Raw genomic sequence first — 12341 nt, forward strand, 5'->3', positions numbered from 1 at the left:
AACATCTGCAGCTGTGATCCACGTCGCCAACTTCCTGTCAGCTGTAGCAGCACTGGGCAAAGTGTACATGACAGTGAATACCTAAAGGTCAGCCATTTCGGCGGGGCACAAATAAGTTCTAGGTGCCCCGATAGGTGAGCATTCTCTGGTTGCTAGATTGCTCAAAGGAGTGAAAACCATCCGGCCTCTGGAGCCGAAGTATTCGAGGCTATGGGATGTAGACATAGTCCTCAAGTTTCTGCAGAGATGGCAGGCTAACCCTGACCTATCCAGGAAAGAGCTGAAGGCCATGCTGCTCTGCCTGGTAGCGTGCAAGAGGGTATAAGCTGTAAGGGCCCTTGAGATGAATGCCAAGTCCTTCTCTCCGGAGGGAGTCACCTTCCATGTGAGGAGACGAACAAAGACCTCATCAGCTCAGTATCCTTCATTGTGCGTTGGATCGGTAGAATGTCGAGAGGAAACTGGGTCACGTTGGACGTGGACAGTTCATATGGATTGGTTTTTCGCTGAGCCATGTTGGCTTAAAGTTTTTCTGGTAGTTTCTGAGAGTAGCGTCAGAAAGAGGAGCAACAGGAAGGACGCATATGGTTTATGAGGGGGTTCGTTCCCTGATTGGAGGATAGTGTCACATGGGAGCTGAGTACAAAATAGTCAAGTTTCTTGGGCAAAGACTGTCTTTTCATGGAAATATAAGTTATTTTAATGCATGAAACTTGTGATGTTACGTTTCTGCTCGAGTGGTGAATAAAGGCTTAAGCATAATACCTCACCTCTGTGTCTTCAATAGAATTATGACTTTCTGTAATATTTGTATGGAAAATCTGAATTGGCAAAAGAGAAAGCCAAGAGTTGGCAGGAAGTCTGGGGAAAGCTTGAGCGGGAAACCTGCCCCTTAAACCTACTAGTGGTGCGAGAGTGATGGGAGGATATATGAGCTTCAGGCAAAGCATTGAGGTGTTTGAGGGGCGAGAGGTGAAGTGAGCTGGATACCGGAAGCTATGGTAGAGAAGGCAATCATAGGCACAAGCCAACATCACAAGTGGTGAGGGGAGAACCAGGGGGGAAGAAGAGGCCACCTAAGAAGGACCCTGGGAGAAGGTAATGCCGCAGGGGCCACTACACAGCATGGCACAACCCCTGAAGCCATCCTCCTAGCTTCTGACAAGGTGATGGAACAAGGAGCCAGCCACAGTTTAACCCTGGTCTCCAGATCCACCCCGATCATCACTGATGCCCAACCCTCATGCCTCCCCAAACACAAACTAAGCTGCCTGTTCCCTTACCAATATTGGAGAACCAACAGAATTGAATCATGATCGGTAAAGATCGCATCACAGCCTGGAGTGAGGGTGGGGAAAGCACTCAAGATCATTTTGGGTATGACATTTTTAACGTGGTCCTACATATTAAGTAATACTTTGTAATGGCATTTTTTTGGATAACTTGTCACTCGAAATGGGATCGTTTTAGCACCAAAATATAGCATTACTTGAGATTAAAAAGGGTATCATGTTACAATATTTGGCATTATGTATTACATAATGTATAAGAATGAATTAGGCATTTAGCATTAAATGGACTGGCAATAGCTATTAGACTTGCTTGGCATTACTTTACCGTATATATTAGTTTTATGTATTACATATTGGGTCATACTTAGCAGTATTACTAGGAATTATTTGGTACTGGGAATCATTTTGGCTTTGAGGATATAACTTGGCAGGTGAACAGAAAGTTGCTTGGCACAGACAAAGCCTTCAACTTGCCATGACAATTTTAGCTGTCTAGTCGACATTCTTAGACCTTTCCTTATCACAATAATAGATTAAATGGTGGCAGACTAGGTCAGCTGCATTATTGCTTAATTTTCTCTGGCCGGCGGATGCATCACTGCTTAGTAGTTGGTCTGTGCCTCTTCCAGCAGCAGTGCATTGTTTAGCAAAATAAACATTGGAAAGATAAGGTATTAAATTAAACGAATGTGAACCAAAGCTGCAAGGGATGTCGTCAGTTTGTATCCTTATCTAAAGCTTGTAAAATGACTTTCCCGGAAAAATTTTTAGAAAATGTATTGCAAATATTATGATGGCAGATGAAGACCAGCTAGCATACCTGTTCTATCTATTTCGCAGTCTGTTGAAATACTGCAAACTTAACTATCTCCTGTTCTGTCATTCCTCAGACTTTAAATACTATGAGTAGCTTTGCAAACCACAGTCACAAATCGACTTAATATCTTATCTTGGGACAACTACAATGAGGACACATTTCTAATACTCCTATTTCACACACACGGTATTATTTGTAACAATACTGTCCTTTTGTAAAAAAAAAAAAAAAAAACAGTAATCGGTCATAATCTGATTGAGGTAACACACCTTCATGATCCATACTCAACACATAGAAAACGTTTTTCACTGCAAACACAAAGCCTCTAGAAAGGCTATTCAATGTACCTAGGTATGCCTTTTAGTATAGTCACAGCGCACACTTATAATGAAACTTACATGATGTTATCACTTATCACGCTGACTCCAGGAGGGAGAGGATAAAGCGAGAGGGCCTTCCGCCACAGGTCCTGCATCCAGGGGTCAACTACTGCATCTGGGCTTTAGGAGACAACAACACAGATGATGTAAAATAATGAAGAATTTAGTCTATGTGCCTCAACAAAGACTTTAGAAGCTGCACTTGTAGCATGCAGCCAGACAGGCCCAGCTGCGTTTACACAGACTATGGGCCCCAGCGAGGGCAGTACCTTCAGATAGCCTATCCATCACATGGTGTGCTTTGGGGCCCATGCATGTTCCACTGGACCATTCTGCTCAAAACTCCCTGTCTCACCGCCCTGTTCCTCAGGAATGCTGACCCTCTAGATGCCCAGTTGCAGGATAAATGGCCAATTCGAGAAGTTTTACCATGGTCTATACACATAATATATCCCTAAGGATGATGTTGCTATCTGAAGATAGTTGATGAACAAAAGACTACTTTGCAAGAGCATTCATCACAGAGGAGAGCCAGGTGGAGCTTGAGGATACAGCAAGATGAAAAGCTGCTATGGTGCATAAGATCACAGTCAAGGTTTATTAAAATCTGAAGCTTCACTTCCAAAATAATATCTTAAACGTTTTCAAATGGTGACCAGCAGTTCTACTGGCAGCAAAAGATAATGTTGCTGAAACAATGGGTCTCTCCCAGTATCCAGCACTTGTCGCACATATTCTAGGACTGGAGTTACAAAACATTAGCAAATAGGGATACACTGAAATCATGGTAAGATCGGAATACTGTAGTCACCGAAAAGCAATATTGAGGGCATGCAAACTGCTCACTCCAAATCAGAAAAAGAAACACATCAGTGCCACTGGACAGTCTAGGCCCCCTTCGGTACCAGAGTGGGTTGGTGATGAGCATGTTGAAATTATTTACTTTCCTTTTTGTTCAGATCGTCATTATTTTTCTGTCTTTGATGTGAGAAATGCAGAGGCCCACTTGCAACAACTGGATATCTATTTGTTCCCTTTTTAGAAGCAGCTCTACAGCACAAAAAAATAACCAATGCATGATTGGCCTCTTTAACTAATCGAAGTTCAAGGTAAAATTAGGGAATGTGTGGTTCATGGTTTTAAGTTCAAGTTTGTTTCTTTATTTTGGATAAAATATTTCCATAAAAGTACATACAATTTACAAAGAACAGAAAAAGAGAACAAGTACTACCACACAATACGTACAATTTAAAATTACAAATTGTGTCATGAAAAGATAAACTAATTTATAAATATGTAGACACAAATAATGTAAGCTATTCAAATTTTATGTATTCAAAGAACATTTAAAAGTTAACTAAAAGTTCCAAACGTACAGTAAACATCAGCTAACAATACCAAACATATAGAGGTGGATAAATGCCCTACTCTTCATCAGTGATGCACGTTTTCACTTTTTTGGCATTTGATTGAAGGTGCAGAACAATTAGAAGTGCAAAATGTACAATGTGATATATGGCATTTATAACATGCCTATACATAGGTGTTTCAAGGCGTGACGAGGAAGGGAAGGGGGAACAGAGGGAAGACAACAATCTTACTAGGCCAGGTGACATTGAGATAGTGCAAGTGCAGGGAGGGGGAAGGGGAAAAGTGCAGGGGAAAGGGGAGGGGACAGTGTGGTGCATGTAATAAACAGTAAAATAAATAAAGACAATAAATAACTAGTGCGGCCAGCTGGTGGCAAGTGCAAGGGTAAGTGCAGACAACAGGTGTCAAGTGCTGGTAGGGGGCTGTAGGGATACAAAAACAGTCCCCGAGGGCAAGGGGCCAGGGAGGCAGTGCAGGTGTGCAACTGGAGGGGAGGGGACCAGGGCCCGAGATCAGAGGGTAGCCAGGTAACCAGTGCAGTTTCAGTTCCAGCCAAGAGAGAAGGAGAGACATCAGAAGCAAAGAGGAAGGTCTTGAGGTGCTTCCGGAAACAGAGATGGTTCTCTTCAAGTTTCAAAGAGGCAGGGAGGCTGTTCCAGAGGGAGGCCCCAGCAGAAGAAAGATCTGCCACCAACTTGTTGCTTGGAGAAGCGACTGGCCCTGAGGGAGTTGGAGGTGGATGAGCAAAGAGCTTGAGAACGAAGATATTTAGGAAGAGAGTTGACAGTATTGAGGCCCCAGCCCCCAGAAGGCCTTGTGGACAATGCAGAGGGTTTTGAACTTAATCCTCACCGCCACTGGGAACCAGTGCAGAGATTTCAGTCCTGGAGAGATGCAATCCCTGGGCTTGAGGCCAAGGACAAGTCTCGCAGTCCTGTTTTGGATGAGTTGCAGAGGACGGAGAGTAGAGGCAGTCAGATTTAGAAAGAGGCTGTTGCAGTAGTCCAGCCTAGAGAGAACCAGAGCTCTTGAGACACCAAACTTCTGGGAGAAGGAGAGGAAAGGAAGAATACCTCTGAGGAGGTGGAGCTGGTAGTGTGACTTCTTAGAGATGTGAGGAGAGAAGGAGAGTGTGGAGTTGAAGATGACGCCCAAGGTTTTTAGCCTTACAGGCCAAGAGAGGCCGGCCAGAGAGTGACAGGAAAGGTGGGAGCAGGTGTGCCGATGAGGATAATCTTGGTCTTACTGGCAATAAGGCAGAGATAATTGGCGGCACACCACTTCTGCATAGCAGACAGACAGTCAGAGATGAGAGGAGAAGAGGTGGCAGAAGGGAGCCTGAAAATTAGTTGAGTGTCATCCACATAGCACTGAAAGTTTGGGCAGAGCGGCAATGCGGTGGGCAAGAAGTGCCAGGTATTGGTTGAACAGACAGGGAGAGAGGTTAGACCCATGTGGAATACCACAGGTAGATATAGGGAAGAGGAAGGACCCAAGTTGGACCTGGGAGGGTCAATCGGAGAGGAAAGAAGTCAGCAAAGCCAGGTCCTGATCGGTGATACCCAGGTTATCACAGACGGTTGAGCAGGATGGCATGGTTGACCGTGTCAAAGGCAGAAGAGAGATCAAGTAAGATGAGGACAAAGGGGTTGTTAGAATCAAGGTTCGAGAGCAGGTCTTCATGGATGTTCAGGAGAGCAGTTTCCAGGCTTATGGCAGCTCTGAAGCCAGACTGATGGTCATGGAGACAACCAACAGATTCAGTGTGAAGATCAAGCTGGGAGATGGCTAGCTTTTCCATGAGTTTGCCCAGGAAAGGAGTGATAGACATTGGGTGATAGTTAGCCGGGCAGGAAGGGTCGGAAGAGGTTTTCTTAAGAAGAGGGTGCCCAAAGGAGTGCTTCAGTGGGGGGAAGGGAAGACTCCAGTGGCGCAGGGGTGGTTGCAGAAGTCAGTCAGAGCAGGAGCCAGGGTGTCAATGTGGTCCTTGATGGTTTTGGAAGAACAAAGGTGAACCTGTTTTGACAAGACTTGTCTAGAAACCTAGTCTGGGTAGAACAGGGGAAAGGCAGAGAAGGAGGGATGAGAGGTGGCCGAGGAAGGGCCAGAGGAAGAGCAAGGAGTAGAGGGAGAGGACAGGATTCCCTGAGTTTAAGAGGGTGTACCGGAAGCATGCCATTTCCTCTCAGCCACCCTACACCTGCGTTTAAGGGGGACGAGGTCTGAGTCGTACCAAGGGTTGCACTTGGCTTTGGGCTTCAAGCAGATCCTCATGACAGGGGCAAGAACATCGACAGTATCAGATATAGCAGAGCAGAGCATGGAAAGGGCCGTGTCAGGGTGTGAGTCAGCCAAGGGGGAACGAGGGGGAGGGGAGTGAGAAAGTGGCAGTAAAAGCCAAAACTGACACGCTTCATGGGTCGAATAACCGAGAAGGTAGGTGGCAGTGGTGGAGTTGGCTTGGCCTGAGGGGTAGAGAGAAGGTTGGGAGAAAAGGAGAAAGTGGTCACTCCAGGAGAGAGGAGTGGTGAGAGGGATCGAAAGGGGAAGGTCTGAAGAGATCAGAACATCCAAAATGTGCCCTGAAAAGAGTGAGTCGGGCCAGAGGGGAGAACAGAGAGAGAGAGAGAGAGTCAGAGGTCGCAAAAGACTCCAGAGGAAGGACAGGAAGCATCCAGGTGGATGTTAAAGTCTCCAAGAAGGAGGAGGTGAGTGGTCGAGACCAGGAGGGAAGAGGAGAGGGGTCTGCCCACTCAGAGGAAGGAGGAGATCTGGCCAGGTGGCCGATAGATGGTAGCCACAGTAAGGGAATGGCCAGGAGAGAGAGCCTGCAGACTAGGCATTCAAAAGATGAGTAGACCTGTTTAGGAATGACAGGCAGGAATCCCCTCGGGGAAGATCAGGGATGCACCCCCTCCCAAATGGTTGGATGTGGACACGGAGAGGATCTTGTAGCCTTCATGGAGGAGAGAGTCAAAGCTCATGACAGAGCTGGTCGTGAACCATGTCTCAGTGAGACCGAGGACATCGAGGTCAAGTTCCTCCAGGTGGCGGCAGATGTCAGCAGTGTTTGACAACTAAGCAAGATTTTAGAGTGGCAATATGGAGAAGGTTGCCGTCCTTGAAAGACCTCCAGGCAGGGGTACATGTCAGAGGTACGCCCTGTGGAGTTGTAGAAGAAGCCCGTGGGGGGGCAGAAGAAGGAGGAGAGGGCAAGGTAGCCAAGGAGGACGCAGCAGGGGGAGGCAAGTTAGCCGTGGAGGGGAGAGAGGGGACAGCAGCAGAAGAAAGGAAATTGATGAGGCACGGGAGGCGTCTTTCAAAGAGAAGATTGGCTTGAGGGCCTTGGACCAAGACTGTACCATTCAAGTAAACATTAATGATGACATTAGAGGAGTGGAAGGAGGCCAGGAGGGCCTCCCACCGGGTGCCACCATAAATGGAAGAAGAAGAGAAAGGAGAGAGCACAGAGACCATATTTAGAGTTCATAGGTCTAGCGAGGGAATGACAAAGAGGAGGTCATGAGGGTTTGCCTGGAGGAAGCACTGGTATAGGTATCAGCAATAGGGAGGCCTGGGTTGGAGACCAGGATGTCCTTTTTAAACTTCTTCCTACCAGATTTAGTGAGGAGAGCAGGATAGGATAGTCGATAGCGAAGCAGTTAGAAAAGACAGGAGAGACAGAGCACCATAGAGTAGGTAGGGAGAGGTGAGGAAAGGGTGTGGGGAGAGAACTAGGGAAGGACACAGGGAGGGGAGCAAGCAGATGAGAGAGAGATGAGACAATAGTATACAATTGGATAAGACGACAGGAGATTAGATAATGATAGAAAGGTTTGCTAGATGAATGCCTTGCTATGAGGCAAAAATCACAGAACGGCACTACTTCACAATGCAATTTAAATAACGGCGAACACACCCAAGTCTGAGAGTCCTGCATAGTGGGGAAAAGGCCTAGGTTTCACAATGCAATTTTAAAGACTTTCACAATGCAATTTAAACAAACGGAGAAAAACACACCTAAGTCTGAGAGTCTGCTATGTGGCCAGGTAGAGTGAAGGCTCTATTCCCTAACCCGGGCCACTCATATCCAACTTAGTCGCTGCTGGCAAACTGCTGACCATTGGCTTCCCCTTATGACACCTGCAGGCACTAGCTCGAGCCGCCCTTTGCCTAGGGGCCCTTAGCCGCAGGGGCTGCACGGGCAGAGGGCTGCCCTGGGAAGGTCAGATAAGAGGAGCGATCTAACCTATCACGGGAGGGGGCGGGCTGGGAGGAGGGAGGTGAGGGGAAGCAAAGACACAGGGAGCGAGCAAGGGACAGGCATGGCCTGGGGGCCTCAATCAGCAATTACTCAAATAAAATAACATACAATAGTGTTTCATCAGCCCCATGCAATCGTAGGCACACAGTCACCTGCACCCTCATGTAACCAAAAGCTTGTAAAAACTTTCAGGGGTAGCTTACCAACAAGCAGTCTAGATTACACTATGCTATGGAGGCGATGAGTTACCCACAGCAAGTACTGACGTAACGCACTATATGGTGCAAAGTGTAAATATGATCTCAATTCTACCTCTGGCAGAAGTCTATCTTGTGACCAGCGTTCTCTGCCAAGTGTCGCTGCATTTGATTTTGCTGGTATAAAAATGTGCATGTGTACATGTGTACAATACCCAACTCCCCAGTGAGACCTCTCCTTCCTAAGCACTTCTTTTTCCCTTTTATTCATTTTTTGCTGAGTTTAGAACAAACCTGCAGGGACCTGTTAAGCTCTTAGTTCTGAGAGCTATGTGCAATTTGGACATCACAGGTTACAATTCCAAAGAGCCAACTGAATAACTTGCAGCATTGCAAAATCGAGAAAAAGCGTTTAATTGAGTTGGACTAATAGCATAACCTGTTATTTGCAGTACTACAAAACACACATAATATTATCAAGGCAAGGACTAAATCTGGTTTTTCTAAATGCAAACACTCAGAAGGATCAACCCACTGCTTCCCGATTCACGCAAGGCCATTGTGTCAACCTGGCTCTTGCAGCTTACTGGCTAATCAGCAGCACTGTGACTGCAGTACTGTAACACCTTGGCCTCCCGGATCATTTAGTGGTCCATCTTCAACAGATCCAGAATGCGGCAGCTTGTTGATTACAGAAGCACCATGATGGTCCTGAGCCTGTTGAGAGTCTACAGAGGCCAGGGCCAGGAACGCTGTCCGGCCGAGCCGCGAACATACGACATAAAAATCCTCCTAATGCCTGTACTCTTACGACCCGGTAAGGTCTTCATCGCACTACATCGAATGATTGTCTGCCTTAGTAATGTGTGATTTATGTCTCGCTGCCCTCTGATAACTTTAACGGGCCTTATCTGACTATGTCTAACTGCCTCTGGATTGCCGGTACCAAACTATAAGCAGTCCCAATTGGTTTCACTCTACCTCAATGTCATATCCCACTGCAGTATCTACCAGGCACACTGCTGATGATAACATGCCGTTGTATCCCTGCCTGTCCTGTTGATTGTGCCATCTATCAAGTAATTTGTACGCATATAACCCTGCATTTTCAACTGTATGTAGCTATACCTGTCTAATTAATGCCTGCATAACGTATGCCAGAAAGCATACTGCATTACGCTCCGTTCACTTATTTCCAGGGTGTAGACTAAGACTCATGTTGTAGCTACACGGCCCACCCTGCTTACCCCACGTTTACCTTATTACAGTCCTTAGGCCACTCTGCTCAATGCCACTTCTGCACATTGTGGTTTCTGGGCCACCTTGCTCAAATTCGAATCTGCCTACTGCTGTATTTTAGGCCACACTGCTTAAATTTTGAATCTGCCTACTGCTGTATTTTAGGCCACCCTGGTCAGAACAGATTCTGCCTACTGTTGTTTTTAGGCCACCCTGCATACAATGATGCCCACAGCTATCAATAAGCTCTCCGCCTCTCCCACCACGCTGTTCACCCTACTTATCACACTCTCGGCTCTCTCACTGTACACCACACTTCTCCTTCAGAAACGTACACCACTAAGTCCTGCCACTACTCCCACTCAACCCACTGCCATGGACATGTCAATACAAACACACCCATCTCTATCTGACACATCCCATGCACCACCAGGCATCACAACTGTATAGACTGGAAAGACACAGAGCTTGCACACTGACTGCAGAATACATGCTCCCAACCCATGACCACAGCAAGCAGAAACAATAGAATAGGCTCCCGCTCTAACCACAATCACACCCCTCGAACACATGCAAACAGTCACCCACCAACCACATTAGGCTCCACACTGCCACTACACACGACACACCAGACTCCACCTCCGCCTCCACCTACATTACCACTAATTCACACACACCTCACATCAAATGTGCTGTCATCAATGTACGCTCCCTCACCAGCGCATGCATCTGAGATTCACGACCTTATAACCGACAACAACATTGACCTACTAGCCATCACAGAAACCTGGCGATATGAAGCCTCCAACCCCGCTGTCGCACTGGCACTACCACCAGGCTTCACCATCCTCAGACAAGATAGACTAGCAAGAGTCGGTGGCGGAGTAGCCCTCATCTACAAAGAGAGCCTCCACCCCCAACTTGTCAGTCACCCCTCGACCAGCAACTCTGACCTTCTATCTGCTAAACTCACACTGTCCCCCAACAGCACCATCAACATCCACATACTGTACCGCCCCCCCCCAGGTCACCCCCTAGACTCTCAGGAACACCTCATCCACATACTCAGTAATAACATCAAAAGCTCCACCAAGACCCTCCTATTAAGAGACCTCAACTTAGGATTCAATGATGCGAAAGACAAACCTGCTGATACCCTCACCAAGGAACTCAATGACTTAGGATTCACCCAAAAAAGTATCAAGTCCCACGCACTCCAAAGGCCGCATCCTAGATTGGATCGCAGATCATAACTGCCACGCCACAATTACCTCCAACACCACCCTGCCATGGACCGATCACAACTGTATCGAATTCACTATACCGTCACCAAAAGCCACAAAACTCTCACCCCTGCTACCGCAGCGCAAGTGAGAAGCTCCAAGAAGTTCAATGTGGACAACCTGTGCCCCTACCTAAATATCCCTGAACTATCACCCCCCTTCGCCAACGACCCTAACACCCTAGCAGACATCTACAAAGATATCATCACTAAAGCCATAAACGAAATAGCACCACTCGAATGCAAAAAAGAAAAGAAATACTACATACCAATTCCTGGTTCACCGAAGAACTTCAGGCATTGCGCTCTTGCAAAAGAGTAGCACTAAAAAAATGGCAAACCAATCCAAATGACAGTGCCAAAAACAAGTTCAAATTAATCTCCCACCAATACAAAGCAGCCATCACCACAGCCAAAGCCAACGCTTGTAACACACGCATCTCCAATGCCAAATCGCACTCTAAAGAAATGTTCTCCATCTTCAATGAGCTGATCTCCCCACCCAATACACCTGATGAAATAGTCAAAGATGAAGCTTGGTGTGCTAGTATACAATCTGGCATGTTACACAAATTTGACCTCCTCCAAAAGAAAATTAAGGACCACTGCATAGCAACACCTAAGCCAACCAACTCAACTCCTATCTCAACCAACTCTACCAAACCGGATTTCTCTTTCAGAGACATCATAGAATCAGAAGTTATAAACCTACTCAAAAACCTCAAACCCTCTCCCTGTAAAGGGGACATATGGCCACCTAAGCTCAGCAAGGACTGCGCTGACTGCTTCGCACCGCTCTTCACAGGCTTCATTAATGCGTCCTTCAAAACAGGCATTATCCCGGCCAGCCTCAAAGGGCCTTGGGTCCGCCCACTCCTAAAAAAAAACGACTCTCGACCCTATACAACCAAATAACTACAGACCAATAACCACTGTGCCATTCCTCCTGAAATTACTGGACAAAGCCGCTCACAGCCAAATCCAACACTTTCTGGAAACTCACTCCATCCTAGGGACCAGGCAATCTGGTTTCCGGAAAGGACACGGCACTGAAACAGCTCTGGTCGATCTAAAGAATCAGATCACTCAAATCATGGACAAAGGCAAGCCAGCCTTGTTGCTCCTCTTAGACCTCTCAGCCGTCTTCGATCTGGTGGACCACAAGACCCTCACATCACACCTTACACATTCAGCTAACTTTTCCAAAGAAGCAGCTCTCTGGGTCACCTCCTTCCTCGAAGGAAGAGCCATGAAAGTCTATACAACTTGTTTACAAAGTCTCTCAAGCTTGACTCACTCGGTATCGCGTATACGAATTACGTATACGAATTACGCTGATGATAGGCACTCCATACAGAGATCTTGATAATAGGTCAAAAGAACACCCTAGCCAAACTTGATAAACTGTATGCCAACTTTACCATTGACAACTCCATTATCCCCGTATCCACAGCCGTCAAGACGCTGGGAGTATACTTAGACGCCTCATTATCCATGAC

General features: G+C 46.7%; 1 protein-coding gene across 2 annotated transcripts in view; it reads right to left on the minus strand.

Moving 5' to 3' along the window:
• Positions 1-12341, minus strand: part of NDOR1 (NADPH dependent diflavin oxidoreductase 1) — a 667841-nt gene that overhangs the window by 387106 nt on the left and 268394 nt on the right. For both annotated transcript variants that reach the window (XM_069609846.1, XM_069609847.1), the window contains exon 6: positions 2508-2609. In XM_069609846.1, the coding sequence (XP_069465947.1) occupies positions 2508-2609 (102 nt within the window). The remainder of the gene's footprint in view (positions 1-2507; positions 2610-12341) is intronic.

This window comes from Ambystoma mexicanum, chromosome 8, assembly GCF_040938575.1.
Source record: "Ambystoma mexicanum isolate Mex_15411 chromosome 8, UKY_AmexF1_1, whole genome shotgun sequence".
NCBI lineage: Eukaryota > Metazoa > Chordata > Amphibia > Caudata > Ambystomatidae > Ambystoma > Ambystoma mexicanum.